At 33.9% G+C, this 19,047-nt stretch overlaps 1 protein-coding gene across 2 annotated transcripts; it reads right to left on the reverse strand.

The window, feature by feature from the left end:
* Positions 1 to 59: 59 nt before the first annotated feature.
* Positions 60 to 2,772, reverse strand: LOC113779119 (receptor-like protein kinase). Of its 2 annotated transcripts, none has more exons than XM_027324583.1 (2): positions 2,104 to 2,772; positions 60 to 456 (listed from the first exon to the last, which is right to left on the reverse strand). In XM_027324583.1, exons 1-2 carry the CDS (start codon positions 2,737 to 2,739, stop codon positions 427 to 429), a joined length of 666 nt encoding a protein of 221 aa, XP_027180384.1. In that variant the 5' UTR covers positions 2,740 to 2,772; the 3' UTR covers positions 60 to 426. The 2 variants fall into 2 exon arrangements, with proteins under 2 accessions (XP_027180384.1, XP_027180375.1); XM_027324574.1 differs by lacking the exon at positions 2,104 to 2,772 and adding an exon at positions 732 to 1,798.
* Positions 2,773 to 19,047: the final 16,275 nt, after the last annotated feature.

Below are 19,047 nucleotides of genomic sequence, written 5' to 3' on the forward strand. Positions count from 1 at the left end.
TTTCCTATTGTTATCAAGTACATAACAATGACCATTAGGTGGAATCTAACAGTCATAACTTCAAAACACTGGTGCATCATCCATTACGGTTAAAAATTACAACATTTTCTACATAGCCAACAGCCCACAAAGTCACTTTTGATGTCTATCTTATTTTTACCCATAGGATCAAACATCAAATGCCTCCACATATTTATTCATGATTTACAAAGTCAAAGGTTATCGGACCAGTGAGACTGTTGTTACCCAAGCCTAAATGGTCCAGACCTTCCAAATGAAACAATGACCTTGGAATGCTTCCGGTGAAGTTATTGCTGTTGAGGTTGATGTGAAACAAGCCTGGGTAATTCATCCAACAGTCAGGAATTTCTCCTGATAGAGAATTCTCCCGAAGATCCAGATACAAAAGATCATGATTTTCATTCTTCACTTCACACAAAACGTGAGAGATGCCTCCTGAAAATAAATAGTTGGAAATTAAGTTCTAAATATGTCAATCAATGATAAATTAATTGGGTGTGTAGGCAAATTGAATGTGTTTGATTGTTGTGTGCATATAAACCTTTTAACAGTTTTAGAGATATTTGAACTTTTACCATAAAATTAATTGTGAGAAAGTTCCACATGGACCAATAATGGGTTGAATAATCAAGAGGGAATAGCCATTGAACGTGCTCGACTATAATGCACATATAAACCCTTAACAACTTCAGAGATATTTGAATTCTTACCGTGGATTTGATTGTGAGAAAGGTCTACGGTATCCAATGATGAGTTGAAAAACCAAGGTGGAATGGTATCTAAAATTCCCGTGAATGACAAGTTCAAATACTGAAGGAATTTTTGTGATCGGATCCATGTAAGAAATTGGGGACCCAGCTTCCACGAACTCAACGCAAGTGTTTCAAATTGGGCACGAGGAGTCCAACTTGCACTTACTTTTAAGGTCAAAGAGTTTTCAGATGCATAAAAATACCTTAAAGCTGTCAGATTGTCTAAGTGACTCTCACTCACAATGCCTTCCATTAAATTGTCGTAAATACGAAGCTCTTCAAGTTTGGAAAGCTGCCCAAGACTTTCAGGAAGAGTTCCAGTGAGTTTGTTGTGAGATACATCCCAGAACTCCAAGGATGACAGTTTTCCTAAATTTGATGGAATTGAACCAGATAGAGAATTATTACGTAGCGAAAGTTCTTTGAGCTGGGTACATCTTCCTAAACTTGGTGGAATTGAACCAGATAGAGCATTATCACTTAGCGAAAATTCTTTGAGCTGGGTACATCTTCCTAAACTTGGTGGAATTGAACCAGATAGAGCATTATCACTTAGCGAAAGTTCTTTGAGCTGGGTACATCTTCCTAAACTTGGTGGAATTGAACCAGATAGAGCATTACTATTTAGCAAAAGGTATTTTAGCTGGGTACAGTTGCCAACTGTGCTTGGAATTGGACCATTTAAGTGATTATTGCTTGTATCAAGTGAAATCAAGTCCTTCAATGTGAATACTTCACTTGGTAAAGAGGAGCTAAGGTTGTTATAAGACAGATCAAGATGTTGAAGGTTGGAAATGCTGGCAATAGAGCTTGGGATAGAACCTCGAAAGTGATTGCCGTGAAGATCAAGTGAAATTAGGGCAGTTAAAGTGGATAATTGGCTTGGGAGGAAGGTAGCGAAGTGATTCATTGATAGATCCAAAGATGCAAGGGAACTCCAATTCCAAATTCCTTCCAAGAAGCCTTCTAATTGATTCCTCCCAAGGTTGAGAGAAATGAGATTGTTAAGATGAATAAGCTCGTTTGGTAGTGCACCATTCAGATAGTTGAAAGAAAAATCCAAGTGTTGGAGGGAAGTCAAGTTCCAAGGACCTCTGGGCAATGGGCCTTCAATCGAGTTATCACTTAAATGAAGAGAAGCAAGGGCAGTAAGACCGAAAATCCATCTAGGGATGACGTGTCCAAAAAAATTTCTAGAAAGATCTAGGACAGTAAGAGAAGAAAAGTTGGCATGGAAGACAAATGTATCTCTGCCAAGATGATGAGAAATCAAATCAAGTTGACAAGAGGACAGATGTATCTCTACCAAGGAAGGGATCGTGTTAATCACCTCTAGCCAATTAGACGCCGTACTAAGGTTCACGCCACTCATGTCTAGGTGCTCCAGATTAGAGAGACCAGCCAACCATTGCAAGTTGTCAGCTCGGAGATCGGACGGCAGAAACACTTCTCCTATGCTTAAAGTGCGTAAACTTGATAGGTTTCCAAGTTGATAGGGAACCATTCCTTGAAATCCAGCTCTAGATAAATTCAGGTACCTCAGACTTCTGAGAGACCCAAAAAAACTGGGAATTGGAATTCCACTGAAATTATTTTGACTTAGATCAAGGTAACGCAAGTGAGTCAAGTTTTTTAACGAATGACTGATTTTACCGCTTAATGGTGACATAGGATAAACAAACACCACCTCATCACCAACGACATGAATTTCAGGATCAGGACCCTGAAGGAGAAGTTGAATCACGCGGCCACTTCGCTTGCTACAAACAACTCCTTCCCATTTGCAGCAATCAACGTCGTGAATCCAAGACGAGAGTCTACCAGAGGGATCTTTCAAGTCTTTCTTGAAGTCCATAAGAGCTTGTTTCTCACTTGCATAGCAAGTTGCATTTACAGTTTTGCTGGAAGAACAGAGTAAAATTATTGCGACGAGTAAGAAAACAGAGAAATGGGTTGATCCACCCATGGTCACGTGAAATGTCGGAAGAAATACACTGCAGTACTTCGGCTAGGTTGCAGATAGATATATAGAGCTGGCAGTGGCCGTCAAATTAAATTATTGAAGCCTCAAACTCAAAGCGACTTTGGCAGTTGACGTGGCTATCAATATCAGGCTTGGAAGACTCAGGTCTTGTATCTCATTTATGATTTGGGGTGATGATGTGGTAGGCCTAAACATCTGAGTGGAATTTAGATTGGAATCTGATTTCGAAAAGAATTTATTCGTTATTGAGAAATTTTAACCTCAGAAATGATTTGAAACAATTTACGAAGAAAATTACATAAACATAAAATGAACTTTTTGGATTGGGGGAGAGGTAAGTTCTTCTTTTGTCCTTTTTTTGGATTTTTTTTATAGTTTTTGTGTAAATTATGCTGTTCAAAGCCAGATATTGCTACGAGAGATAAATTCACTCGTTCTAAGCACATATATTAGGATTAATATTTTTGTGGTAACAATGCACTAAAATTAGTAAAGCCAGAAAATAAGGAGAAAAAGGAACATGAAAGCTCTTTTGTACCTATGCTTTAATACAAATTGTAGTATCAAAATAATTTATCAAATTGTAGGGGCGGCTGTCTGATTTTAATATGTATATTTAATAAACACATTAAGAACAGTAAGAAGAGATCTTTTTGTTCTCATTCAACTTCTCAAATTCAAAGTTTTGTTTAATTAATCATCTTGTTCTCATGCACCACAGTAAGAACAGTGTCGGATTGAGACTAATGTTTAGAGCTCGAAATTGGCCCCAGAGGTTAAAATCACTCTTTTTAAGCTCATATGCTATCCCTAAAGCACTCATTTAGTAAAATTAGTAAAGCCAGAAAATATGAAAAAAAAAGAAACATTAAAGTTGCTTTGATTATTCTACTTTTGTAATTATTCTTTAATACAAGTTGCAATACCAAAACAATTCTTTAATATAAGCACACTGTTTTTTACCCTCAGAATATTATTTTTTATTATTGCGATTTACTTCTACGAGAAAATTCCAATTTGGATACCCAATGTTCGGGGGATGGAGACCACAATGGTCTCTTTTGCATACAAGTTAGACAAAACAAATTTAGCAATCAAAGTTTGGAAGGTGAAAAAATTTGATTCAAATAATAATTCTTTTTCTTAAGTAAAATTAAAAAAAAAAAAAGAAAATTTAAGTCTCCACAATGTTTTCTAAGAATCGTGGTAATTTTTTTTTTTTTTTTGCAATGCAGAAACTTCCATTTCAAGTTTAAGATGGAAAAAATACTGAAATGGAAAATAAAATTGAAAGAAATAGATTTCAGTGCACACATGCACAAAAGCAGAGGAAAGTGCTGAAAATACCTTAGACATAAATATATCATCACATCCTATGTGCAAAGCAGATTAAACATAAGAAACAAAAAATTTTTCTGTCTGATCTACCTTACTTCTGCAATTCGTAGAATCCTTCATATACTAATAAAAAGTAATTTGACTTTATTTTTTGACCACTTTTCCTCATTTCTTCATGTTTTATAAATGTTCGTCCAATGAAAAGTTTGAAGATAATTACGTTTATTATGAAAATCTTTGAATGAGGGGCCGAGTAATTTTGTTATTATTATAAAGTTGTTGAATTATTCATTTGTTCATTTATTTGCAAATTGGGATTTAGGTTGCAAGGTGCACAACTTAATATTTTTAGGCTAGAAACAATAATCAGCGATATTTACACTGTGTCCTTCCTAGGCCTGCAGACGACCCGAGTTGCTTGTGAGCCGCTCGCGAGTAGCTCGGATCAAATCTCAACTCGAGCTCGTATTGACCGAGCTCGAGCTGCTCTTTAATACAAACGAGTCGAGCACGGGTCTTTGTTTCATAGGCTCGATAGTTCGACGAGCCGTTCGATAGACTCGAGTAAATACAAAATTATAAAAATACCCCTATATCAATTAAACTGTTTGACTGTTTCTCACTTTCTCTATCAGTTTACCTAATTCCCAAATCCTTATTGGCCCGACTTCATTTCATCCAAGTTCCAACGGTCAAAACCCAGATTTTGCAGGTATGTATTCAGCTTCTCTTTCTTTTCCTTTTCTGTTTTCTTTCTTCCCCAGCGCGGCAGCTCCCTCCTTTCAAAGCTTTAGATCTATGGTTCAAAGCTTTAAATCTATGGATAAAAACTTACCCTAAATCATAAAGGTGTTGAAACATCAGAGTACAAGGATAAGAGACTAATAATCAGATGATGGTTACGATCAGAACTGTGACAAATATGTCAAACTTATAAGCATTGTAAGTGATTGCAATTTCTAACTAATAAGATAACTTTCATTTCATGAAGTAAAGGAATATCATAATTTTACGTTAGTTTTGGAAAGTTTTTCTCCAATAAATTCAAAACCAAAAATTACGTATTTCCAAATTTAACACCACATCAAGTATTCTATTTACACTAATTATCATACGGTTACTTTTCGATTCTGCAAATTAGCATCTAGGGTGGAAATTAAAATTAGAGCAGTAAATATTGACATTATAATCCTTCCCCTATTACATCGAGGGCTTATTGGATTTCGTACCGATTAAAGACCAAGAGGTCTATTTCCCAGCAACGAGACACCAAGATTTCAAATTCTACGGCAAAGACGGAAGACTTTACGTGTGGAATGTGCAAATGCACAGGATAGTGATGAATGCCTCTAGAAAACAAATTCGCATAGAGGTCTATTGTTTTAAACATAAGAAACTTCATATTCTTTTACAATGACTAATGGGATGCCGTGTAGACAACGGACCAAGACTAGGGATGGCAACGGGGCGGGGGAGGTTGCCGGCGGGGTTGGGGCGGGGGACCCCTCCCCCGTCCCCCGCCCCGTTGCCTATTAGTTCCCCCCGTCCCCCGCCTCCTGCTCCCCCCGCCCCGCCCCCGCCCCGCCTTCCCCCGCTTCCCCCGCGGGGGCATCCGCGGGGTTAATAAAATTTTATTATATAATTTTATTATAATTAAATTTTAATAAATAATCAAGTACTAAAATATCAACACATCACCAAATTATTATTCATTATAATTTTATAATTGAAACTCATAAAAACAATCAAACAGAAGTTATTTGAATACAATCCAATATGATGAAATAAATATAACTAAAATAGTCAAATTTTCACTTTTAGTACAAATGCAATCACTAATTCATCATTGTGTTTGTGCTTTTTTTTGAGAAAAAAGTGTTATTCTATTAAATGTAATTAGAAATTTAGTATAAATGTATTAGTACATTTAGTATAACTAATTAATAAATTCTATTAGTAGACATGTATAATTATTCATATAATTGATAATATCAATTATATTACATAAACTAATATACATTATATAATACATCTAACTAATAATATCATTATCATAAGTTTATAACTAATTAACTTACATATATATATACATTTTTTTTTTGTTTTGCGGGTGGCGGGGCGGGGGATGGGGCGGGGGTATACTCCCCGCCCCCCGCCCCGTTTCTAAGCGGGGGGAAAAAATTCCCCCCCGCCCCCGCCCCACCCCCCGCCCCAACCCCCGCCCCGTGAGCCCCCCGCGGGGCGGGTGCCCCCATTGCCATCCCTAACCAAGACCCTCGAGACCTCACATTTTCCAGCAAAGAAAGAGACTTCACCAAAATGGAGAAGTATTTGGTTTAAAGTCTTTACGTGTGGAATACGTGCAAATTTTATTCGTAATCATGATCTGAACTGTGACAAATATGTGAAATTAGACGTGGAAATGCTTTGACTTTTTCATGCATAATTATATCTGATTACTTCTTCCATTTCTTATTTCATTTCTTTTGAAACTTTTCTTATGCTAAACTTGTTTGGCTTGAGATCTTATATTACACTTTTTCATGTTACACTTTATTATACAACTTCTTAAAGTGACAAGTGTCCCATGATTACGGAGATTTTAAATAACTTGAATTGTTACTTATTATTGTTACTGCTGTGACTCGTTCATTGTTGTTTTGTCTTATTTTTTGGGACAGTGCTTCGGCATCGAGAGTTACTGTCAATGGCAGAGCCAAAGAGCTGGCGGGCAGGGGGACCAACTATCACTTTGAAAATATTTTGTACTGGACTGAAAAACTTATTGTCGGTGCGGGTAATAGACTATCACTTTAAAAATTTTTCGCTTGCATCATAAACACATTTTTCAACTCACTTTTTTATATTTTCAATCACCTTTTTATCTCACATATATCATATCACAAAAAGTGCTACAGTAATTATTCCAAATAATATTTTAAACAACACATTATCCAAAATGAAAGTTGTTTTGATTGTCCCACTTTTGTACCTATGCTTTAATACAAATTGTAGTATCAAAATAATTTATCAGAGGCGGGCATAGGGTGGACAGGCCCTCCAAAAGTTTTAAAAATTTTAAAATTCTCCCTATAATTTTAGTTGTAACAAAAATTTTATTATATTATCCCCCTAAACAAAATTATTCTTTTCGTTACTTTGTGTAATTTCTTTTGATAAAGTGTCATATATCAAACTAACAATTAGTTTCCTTATAAAAGGATACCATTAATATCTACATTATTATACAGTTAGCATTATTTTTGAATAACAATTACAAAAATATAAATTTTCTTTTCTCCAAGTTTCTTATAACAAACCAACTCTTAGTTTCTTTGATAACTATAATTTTACAGTAGCAACTAAGGTAATATGTTACATAGGACAAATTAAAGAAGTTTCAACTACGATTTTGAATGCCTTACGCTGACAGTAAATAGAAAGGTATAGAGTCTAATTTTCACATTGTTTTTATTTTTTTTTTTAAATTTCTTGCTTCTAATTATAATCTATTGTGCTTTCATTTTGCTTTTAATATGCTCTATTTGCTATAATATCATTGATGATTCGTTCCCACTAAACTTTTGAATTCGTCACTAATGCTGATGCATATTTTCAAGGGTAAATACATCAACATAACCTACATATAAAGACGATTAAACATGAGAAACTTAATAATTCTGTTGATTTAAATCTACATATAAGATTGTTATACAAGTCATTGAAAATAGTTTATTGAAACTTTTCAGTATAGATGAAACCGAAAGCCGTCAAAGGTTATCAAATATATATATGTCTTTTGAAAAAAAAAATACAAAGAAGAAGACGTCAGGGAAACACCTACATGCTAGTGAAGAAAATCATATCAAAATTGTTGTAAAGAAGCCAAAAATACATTGGTACTCTTTCACAATGGCGGCTGACGGGATGCTGTCTCCTCAAATTTTCACCGAAGTAAAGAAATATCTGATTGAAGCCTCAGAGAGACTTTGAAAAGAATCGCTCGGTTACATTGACAAGTCAACAATGGAAAACCATTGAAAAGTCAAGTTTGATTTCTCATTTATGATTTTAGGCCATGATGTAATAGGTCTAGGCATTAATTTGAGTGGAATTTTGATTGGAATCTGATTGGGATAAGAATGTATTCATTTTTGGCCTGAGTAGCCACAAATAAAAACTCGTATGACTTTTAACTAGTCTCAGTGTGATTTTATTATGTATATTTAATGTACAAGAGAAATATCCACAAAGAACAGTAAGAAGAGATCTTTTTGTTCTCATTCAACTTCTCAAATTCAAAGTTTTGTTTAATTAATCATCTTGTTCTCATGCACCACAGTAAGAACAGTATCAGATTGAAACTAATGTTTCATGGTTGGCACTTCAAATTTTCTCCAATAATTGTTCCTTTTTTATTATGTGGTTTAGAGCTAGAAATTGGCCCCAGAGGTTAAAATCGCTCTTTTTAAGCTCTTATTATGTGGATTTAACTCTTATTGCTATCACTAAAGCACTCATTTAGTAAGATTTTTTTTTTGTTGCACAATGCAGTAAAATTAGTAAAGCCAGAAAATATGAAAAAAAAAAAGAAACATTAAAGTTGCTTTGATTATTCTATTTTTGTAATTATTCTTTAATACAAGTAGTAATACCAAAACAATTTAACGGAATCTCATCACTTAAGCATAGACTTTAAGCCTCTTGCCAAAAAATTCAAAAACCACCCGTTGAGATTTTTTCCCTCAGAATATTTATTTTTTATTATTGCAATTATTGCGATTTACTTTTACGAGAAAATTCCGATTTGGATACCCAATGTTCGAGGGATGGAGACCAATATGGTCTCTTTTGCATAGACGTTAGACAAAGCAAATTTGGCAATCAAAGTTTGGAAGGCGAAAAAATTTGGCCCTTGATGATTTAAATAATAATTCTTTTTTCTTAAGTAAAATGAAAAAAAAAAGAAGAAAATTTTAGTCTGCACAATGCTCTCTAAGAATCGTAGTAAATATATATATATTTTTTTTACAACGCAGAAACTTCCATTTCAAGGTTAAGATGGAAAAATACTGAAACGGAAAATAAAATTGAAAGAAATAGATTTCAGTGCATGGAAGCACAAAAGCAGTGGAAAGTAGTAGTGAAAATACTTGACTTTTGAAGCACATATAATGCTGATATGTGCCTTAGGCATAAATATATCATCACATCGTATATGCAAAGTAGAGTAAACAAAATGTTTTTCTTTCTGATCTACCTTACGTCTGCAATTCGTAGAATCCTTCATATACTAATAAAAAGTAATTTGACCATATTTTTTGACTAACTTTTCCTCATTTCTTCATATTTTATAAATGTTCGTCCAATGAAAAGTTTGAAGATAATTACGTTAATTATGAAAATCTTTGAATGAGGGGCCGAGTAATTTTGTTATTACTCTAAAGTTGAAAACTATTCATTTGTTCATTTATTTGCAACTTAGGATTTAGGTTGCAAAGGTGCACAACTTAATATTTTCAGGCTAGAAAAAAAAAAGTCAGTGATATTTACGCTATGTCATTCCCCTAATCAAATTGATGGCTAATAGGATACCGTATTGACAAAGGACCAAGGCCTCAAATTTTCCAGCAAAGAGAGAGACATCACCAAACGGGAGAAGTATTTCATTTAAAGTCTTTACGTGTGGAATACATGCAAATTTTATTCGTAGTCACGATCAGAACTGTGACAAATATGTCAAACTTATAAGCATTGTAAGTGATTGCAATTTCTAACTAATAAGATAACTTTCATTTCATGAAGTAAAGGAATATCATAATTTTACGTTAGTTTTGGAAAGTTTTTCTCCAATAAATTCAAAACCAAAAATTACGTATTTCCAAATTTAACACCACATCAAGTATTCTATTTACACTAATTATCATACGGTTACTTTTCGATTCTGCAAATTAGCATCTAGGGTGGAAATTAAAATTAGAGCAGTAAATATTGACATTATAATCCTTCCCCTATTACATCGAGGGCTTATTGGATTTCGTACAGACTAAAGACCAAGAAGCTATTTCCAAGATTTCAACTTCTACAGCAAAGACCGAAGATTTTCTGTGGAGAAAAGAACTCTATAAAATTTAAAAAGGAAATTTAGATAGAGGAGTGAATATTTTAAAATTTTGAAGGGGATAATGTAGTTATGGAAGGGATTTTACAAAGTTGAGGAGGGGCAAATAAGGTGCAAAACAAAAAAAATATTGTAAAATATATTATAAAGTGCAAGGGGCCTATTATATAAAACTTGTGAGGCTGGGGCACTTGCCCACCTCAAGAATATATGGCTCCGCCCTCGGTTACTGTGCCGATAATAGGCTGATTGTATTGCATTGACTTGGTCATAACTGCTTTGTGCTATCACCTACTTTTTCTATCTCAAATTGATTTATCTAATCAATTGGCTGGATAGGTAAGTTTTGTGAGTCCCTCTTAGGTTACCGTTACCGTTTCGGTCCTCTTAGCTTTAACCTTCAGTCAAATATTAATTAGTTGGGTGTGTGTGTATTATTTCGTCTCCGTGAGAAGAAAATTGATTTATCTACTTTTTGTTTGAGTATTTATGCTACGTAATATTTGTTTGAGAGAAAAAAATTAAAGGTTTAGCAGAATTGGAGAATGCTAATAACCGATTCACGAAATAGACCACAGTATAATACAACAAGATGTTTAGTTTTAACCTTATTTTCACAAGTCAAAATTGTGGAAGATGTTTCATTAAATATTGATGCCATTCTACTTTGATCATTTTCATAAATAGATCTTAAATAACACTTTGCCCCCCTTGACCTACTAGGTGGTAACACTTTACCATCTCCCCCCTCAAATGAATTATGTTTATACTTTTAATTTTGCACAACCTATTTTTCTTCGACAAACCTAAATAAAATGCCATTTTTTTCCCCCATTTTCTGGCAAACCGTGGGGTATGACAACTCATTAATGTCGAAGCCTCGGAGAAATCCGCCCTAGAGACCTTGGGCCCTTTTGTTTTTTGGGCCAGAGAGACTTTGACTTTGACTTTGACTTAGAATAATTCACTTTTGCTCTGCTACAGTGACAGAGTAAACGATGGAAAACAAATGGAAAGCTATTGAAAACCACCCAGGTCTTGCTTCTCATTTATTATTTGAGGTCACGATGTAACAGGTCCATGCATTTGAGTGGAATGCACATTGGAATTTGATTTGGATAAGAATTCATTCATTTCCAGCTGGATTGGTGACAAATAAAAACTCATATGGCTTTTAATCACTCTTGGTCTGATTTCAATAAGTAGATTTAATGTACAAATAAAAGAGCAACAAAGAAGAATAAGAAAAAATCATCTTGTTCCGTTTACCTTTTCAGGTTCATATTTTTTAAACAGGTTCATAATTGTTTCATGATTCGTGTTTCAGATTTACAGTGAAATGATTTGAAACAACCTAGGAGGGAAATCACATAAACATAAAATTGACAAGTTAAAGAGATACTTGGGATTGAGGTGGAGGAAGGTTCTTTTTCGTCGTTTAAAGAGATAAAATTTTTTGGGTACAATTTCTTGAGTGCAATGATCACCTCTTTATATCTAGTTCAATATTTCTGCCTTTTTCCGATTGATAAATTAAAACCACACCAGAAATGTCAAAGTGCATAGGCTTGTTATCAAATACTTAGAAGTCCCAAAAATATATTCCACTGTGTTGTTGTAATCCCAATTATGCTGGCTTTTAACATATTGTTAATTAATCAATTGTGCTCTTTTTTTTAAAAAAAAAAAATTTGTTAGCTATAATTGCGTTAGAAGACTCAAATTAAAAAGAGATATATATATATATATATATATATATGTTCTTAATGCCTTTTCCAAGTGAATACTAATTAATCACATACAGCATGTACGACACCTGACTTGAGGAACAATCTGATGGCTAACATGAAGTAACCGAAGAGCAGAATATGAAATATTTCTTACTATTTCTTATCAGAATTTGTTCTTTTTTTTTCCAGTACCAGAATTTGTTCGAGATTGTGAATTTTGTGCATCAGTTTCGGAGCGTAGGAGAATTTTGCTCAGAGCCGGAGGATTTTGCTCAGAGCCGGAGGATTTTGAATCATAAAACACATTAAGATTTTATTTGTACCCATCATGAATATGGCGTGCTTTTGGATTCCGGCAAACCACGTTTAGGATATAACAAAATCTAAGAAAATTAGACAGCAAATTTATCTTCCCATTATTTGTAGATCAACAAATGCATAAGTTAATCAGGTGGGGGGAAGGGAAGGGGAGGGTTGGATTGGATAGTAAAAGAGAAGTGATTGTAAATAGCAAGATTTAGATTTCCCACCTACAGAAGGAAAAAATTACTTCCCCTGAGGTATGGCCAAACTACCAATTAAACTTGAAGTTTGACCAAGTAACAGATGGCCCCTTGTAAATAACTTCCGTTAATGCTTCAGCAGCCCGGGCGCGGCACAAGTGAAATGGGAGAAAATATGTATTGCTTTGACTCGGTCATGCTTATTATGCTATATATTTTATATCTCAATTTGATCTACCTTTTTTTTTGGTGCAGTTTTCTTCTATTATAAGATCGTATAGAATTAGTTTTAGCTATAAAGTATGGTATTAAATCACAAGTTATGATTGTAGAAGATTTTCAGTTAAATTACCTTTTATGCCGTAGAGTTTGGTACTTTATTATATAACTCTTCTATGGTTTAAAAACCTAGATATAACCCCCTCAAGATTTGGGTAAAAATATCATTATTAGTTTTTTGGTTAAAACTAACAGTCAATAGTAAAAAGTCAAAGTCATACTAATAAATTGATAAATTCATCCTTTCACTACCATTTTTTATCTTTTTTCTTTTCCTTCTCTCTTTTTTTTTTTTTTTTTGGAAGAGAAGAGACAATCTTAAAACCTATACTTTGGCCCATAACATCTTAATTTTCTCCATGTACAAAAGAGATAAAAGGGAAATAAAAAATAAATAAATAAGAAACCAAAAAGATGGAAGAAAAATATTAAAAAAATAAACAAGAAACAAAAATACCTAATTTTTTTATACTAGTATCGTTAGAGGTTTTAAACCAAATTTTTAATGATATTTTCTAATTCTTATTTATATTTTTATTTCAATTTCTTCTTTTTTATGTTTGGATGAAAAAAAGAATAATAAAAAGATAAATTTATCAATTTATTAGTTTGAATTTGACTTTTTACTATGGGCCATTAGTTTTAATGAAAAAAAACTAATGGTGATACTTCAATCCAATCTACAAGAGGATTACATATTAGTTTTTAAACCATGGGGAGGAGGTGTTACACGCTTTGCATCCGCACTACCTCGTGACAAACAGCACAGCTCAGGGACCAACACACTGCAAGCCACACGCCCGCTCAATGCATGCAGCCACTACATGGGAGATGGATGTCAACCTTTGGGCCTTGGCACGATGATGATCACTAAATTAGAGAGTCCAGACATATAATTCTTACTTACTAGTCCATCTCAATTTCCATTTCCCTTTAGTCTTGTTGTACATATGTAGATAGGTAGTCTAATGCAATTCTACTACTAGTCCTAATTTTTCTATTAGGTGTTACTTTTGGGCAATAGTACTTATACACATTCGGTTGTTGCTTTCTAATTGAGAACTATTGTAATTTTTTTTTGTTCTCAATACAAGTACTACTTTCTTTTATTCCACTATGCCTCTAAAGCATTTATTGCATTTACTTTGCTATATCCTTTAAGTGTGATTGCAACGTTGTGAGAATTCGAAAATTATTTTATATTTTTTCTTATTTTTTTAAAAAAATTAATTTATATTTTCTTTTATCGTAGTTTACTTGCCTTAATTTCATGGTGACTTTAATGGTTGAATCAAGATTTCTATCTTTTCCCTTTTATAATTTGGTGCATATTAAGTTTCGGAGTACATTAAACTAGTGTAACTGACTAATGAGATATGTGTAACAAATTTGGTGGACGAGAATAGGTGTGATACTAAAGGAATTATGTGATTGGAAGTGTTAAGAGTGAATTAAAGGAACACAAGATAGATTGGTTATTAGATACACAAGAGAGACAAAGAGATAGACTTGAGTTACTTTCTTGACAAGTGATAATCATCCGTTCAACTTTAAACCAAGGCTTTGACTAAGACTAGTCATATATTTATCTTGGATTAAGCTTCCATTTCACCACAAAAAACCTTTCGTTTCTCCTCCCCTTTGGCCGAAATTATAGATAGAAAAGCGAGAAAGAAACCTTCAAAATTTACCTTGAAATCTTGCTTGATTTTATGGGAAATCCAACCTAAAACCCTAATCCAATCTGTAGGAATTTGCATCAAGGAAGGAGGGAAGCTTGTGTGGAGTGATTTGGGGGAAAAGAAAGCTCTTGTTTGCATTTCTCCTTAGGGTTTGCAGGTATTCATGTCAAGAAACTATCTTTTCTCTTTTATCTTGCATTTGAATGGATTTATAACTTGATTATGGTAGGTTTCATGGAGAATTTCATAGTTTTGTGAAGTAGTTTACAATTTCCAGCTTTGATTGAGAGTTTCCAGCCTTGAAATGTTATTTCCAGCTTTGCTATGTCCTTTTAGTCCTGCCATGAGGATTTTCCAGCTTGTATATGCATTTTTGGCTTCACTATAGGAATTTTCAGTTTTTGTTTTGTAAATTTTAGCTTAAGGTTCAAATTTCCAACTTTGGTATGGTTAAATATGAGCTGGGTATATGTCAAATTTGGTTAGCTTTTGTAGCGTCGAACAAGTATCCCTTATATCTTATAACTTGTGGCCTTGATTAGAGTTGTTTTGCCATGAAGTTAAATTATGAATTTGGAGGAAAAGCACAAGAGAAAAGAGAGAGAGAGGGGGGCGAACCTTGAGGGAGAAAAAAAGAAAGGAAAAGTTCATCCAATCTAGCTTCCATTTTGCTTAGGTTTTGTGGGAAAAAAAAGGAGAGAACTTGGTTTGTCCATCAAACTTGGCTTGAGCTTGGAAGGGAAGAAGAGTTGGTGGATTGTGGATTGAGTTTCATCTTGGTTTGGAAAGAAAAAGAGGTAAAAGTACTAGATCATCCTTCTTTCTTTGTCTTAAGTGTTAGACAAGTGAATCTTGTGAATTTTGTGGTGAAACTTATAGTGAATCTTGAAGTTATTTCAAGTCAGTGAACCTTGAACTTTATACTTGAATTCTTGGGGTTTGGATGCACTTATGATAGCTTTCTTGTTAAGATTTTGACTATAGATACCTAGGGTTGTGTTGGTAATAAACTTTTTTGGATGCGTTAGCTAGGTTTGCTTGAAATTTTGGGAAATTAGTTGAAGGAATGTTTGGAAAAATAATTGAGAAATCATGAGCAAGCTGGCCGAGAACAGGGGTTTAATTTTTAGCCTTGAATTCCAAACTTTTATGATGATTTTAAGTTCAATTTTACTCAAAACACTCTATAAGATTTTATACTATAAGTGTATGTTGAACTTGAGTCAACGGAGTGAGGTTTTGTTAGTGAAAGTTGCATTTTCTTACATTATTAGCAATCTGAAAATTTTCACAGGAAGCTCTGTTAGCTTTGGAAAATTGTTTATAACTTTATATAGAAATGTCAAAATTGACTTCCGTTTGTTGCGTTTGAAACTAGACTCATAGAAATTTCAATGGCATAAAATTCAAGGTTAGGTTCAATTTCTATAAAGACCAAAAAATTTGCAAATTTTCTTGAAAATCATGACTATTCTGCTTTTGCACTTGTGATAGTAGTGATTTATAACCTAATATTTGATGAATCTATGAGTTGAATTTCATGAAGTGTCTTCTAAACCTATTAATATTTCGAGTCTATTTTCCACCGGTGTAAATTTTGTGATTTTTTGACTTACGAAACTCAAGTTATACCTTTTCAAAGAATGTTACCAAAGTTGGAAATTTGTTCAAAGTTGGTTGAGAGAGACAGAGACAACAATTCTGTTGAGCTGTTCTCTTGATTTTGTATGGTGAAATTATCTTGCTCATGCCCTAAATGCTTGATTATACCATAATCCTAGCATGAGAGTTGAAAAAATGATAGGTTTTAGGAGGTAACAACCTCATTTTTTCTTGTTTCAAGTGTTGAATTTCCCGCCTTACAACCAAACTATTTTGAACAGTTTTAAACTCAAATTCATGGATGGAAAGGAGATATTTTCGCACTATCTTTTACTTGAATCATTGACCTAAAATATAGATGAATTTTGCCCTTGAATTGAACTGGAAACTATATGATTTGGGGTGAGATTACTTAGTTGACTTGGAAGTAATTTCCTTAAAATGTTGTGGCTTGGAATAATGTGGCATTTTTTAAATTGTACTTGAGTATGGCTAGGTAAGAAGGTAGTTATTAATCTAATTACTTGAACTAACTTTGAACTTTGATTTTCTTGTTCCGTTTTCTTCACAAGTCTTGGCTATAAGCGACATGTTCTTGCACTGTATCATGCTTGCCACATTGACCAATCATGCATGAAGTTTCTCCTTTGGATTTGAACAAGAAAACTGCACGCTTTTGAAAGTTATATGGGAGTTAAACTTGTAAATTGCTTTATTGGCTAAGTGAAACTTCGAAATTCATAGTTTGCATTGATATTGTCATGAAATGGCTAGACTCTTGATAGCTTATATGACCACAAGACTCGAGAGTGACCAAGTGAAAGAACCATGGTTTGAAGTAAAAAGGTTGTGATCAATTGGTGAGTATTCCAACTGCATGTTCTATGCTACTTGTTGCTTGAATTGGCTTATTATTGCATAGACAAGTGTGTACTTTATCCTACTTGATCTAACTTAACTAAACTCTTGATATCCTATTTATAAGTGAACTGTTTGCAAGTGAATTGATATAAGTGTGCATGACTTGAAAGTCGGTTGGAGATATTATCTCATCGACTATACTCACTGCTTGGGATCCCAAACTCTACTGGTTAGTTGGTCGAATCGATCCAACAAGGGCTTGATCGAGGAGATTAGCGAGCTATGGATACTGTATACTGTTTATTCCACTGAATACTGATTCTCCACTGATTACTGTTGATCCACTGGATATGGTCCACTGAAATCGGTATACTCGAGTATTACCATCACTGTTACTGTTTGGTATTCGGGCCCGGTAGCGGATTGAACGGTGGACAGAGATTAGAGTAAAACAGTGATTTACGGATATTATTATATTTCAAAGGTTGATAGAGTGTCAACAGACTCGAAAAACGCTATTGCTAGACTGGCTGCACGTGAAATATTATACAGGACTAAGTGCTACGCTTGGAATCTGGCAGGAGCTACCGTATCAGTTGTATCAACGTTTGAATCCTGGGTACTCTGTCCAGATCCTGGCAGGAGCCACTATATCAGTACCGTATCTTTTTCTTATCGGTTAAATTGTTTATTTGAATATATGAACTATTAATGATTTCACTTATTATTTCTTACTTTCTTCACTTTAAGATTTTGAGATATATGATTGATATCTTGCCAATTTAATTACATGTGTTCTTGGAACCTCAATAGGCTTTTAACTCATCTCATTATTTGTCTTCCTTAACAGGGTGCAAGGATGAGAGAGACAAGAATAGTAATGGTTTGTAATAGGATATCTTGAACTTGTATTTGGCCGACACTGTAGTATGATACTAATTTTTTAAACTCTTTTTCTTTGGATTGTTCTTTGGCTTGAATATTGGGATGATTTGTGACATGTAAATGTTATATTATGGATTTTAGTGTTATTGATTTGGAAATGTTAGTGAATGAGTCCTGACGAGAGTTGGACATGCGGTCCGCCAAACTCTTGAATACGTCCTAGGGAGAGGTGGGGTCGTCAAAAACATACTACTCGGTTACTTGGTGGAGCGACTCTTACCGAGTTATTAGCTTTACGGTTCGCACTCTTATTGGCTTCAAGCGAGGCAGCCCATAACAAAAGGTTATATGGTAAAACACCAAACTACAAAGAGGCAAAAAGTAATTTATCTAAGATTTCGTTAAATAGTGATGCCACTCTATTTAATCACTTTAAGAGTTGAACTAAAACAAAATTTTTAATATTATAATGGTTGATAGGTGTATATTTTATATCTCTTATCGTTTTATTACTTAGTTTTTAGCGTGTTTTAGTCATTATAGGAACTAAATAGTTAGGATTCTAGTAGAATTTTGCATTTTGTAGTTAAGTGAGAAAACTTGTATTTCTATGGATTTAAGTGTGGAAATTGTATCATCCGAGGATTGTATCCTTAACATGAAATCTTTGTTATACAACAAAGAAAACCACAAGAAGAGTACGAGCAACAAATGGCTTCAAATCAAGGCCAATAATGAGGACGTGGAAGTCGATAATTTCATTCTGGGTGGTATCATTGTAAGTATAGATTATTGCTGTAACTATTCCACGGGCCAATCGAAAAGCCCTAGAACCACCTATTATTTATTGCTCTCTGCAATTACCCTGTCATGAACATAGAAGTGAAGCTCTGTCAACTCCTTTGCATGTCGAAGCTCTTTGAACCATTTTTTAACTGCTTCAGGACTTTGATCAATGCTGCCGTGATCTCTATAGTTATCACATTTAACAATAGTATGACTCATTTGTTACAGGGTCAACGTTTGTATTATTTTTGCAGGGACTTATTTTATAAGACGATGAAGACTTTATTAGAGAACAGAGGTTGATATAATTCATGACTAATGTGATTAACATAACATTTTTCATACGGTAAACTATTTTAGTTTAATATTTTATAAACTAATAATAGGTTTGAATGCATGTCACATGTATAAAATTTAAAATGAAATTAATGAAATTTAAAAAAATTATACATAGTGCAATTTCTTTTAGTTTAGGACAAAATAAAATAAAAAAAGACCTTGTG

This window comes from Coffea eugenioides, chromosome 1 (assembly GCF_003713205.1).
Source record: "Coffea eugenioides isolate CCC68of chromosome 1, Ceug_1.0, whole genome shotgun sequence".
In the NCBI taxonomy this organism is placed as follows: domain Eukaryota; kingdom Viridiplantae; phylum Streptophyta; class Magnoliopsida; order Gentianales; family Rubiaceae; genus Coffea; species Coffea eugenioides.

Bases quoted from the DNA above. Each gene is read 5' to 3' on its own strand.
- LOC113779119 (XM_027324574.1), bottom strand. From the start codon at position 1,683: ATGAATCACTTCGCTACCTTCCTCCCAAGCCAATTATCCACTTTAACT. The intron at 457-731 runs GTAAGAATTCAA...ATTTATTTTCAG, and splicing joins TTCTCACAATCAAATCCACG to GAGGCATCTCTCACGTTTTG.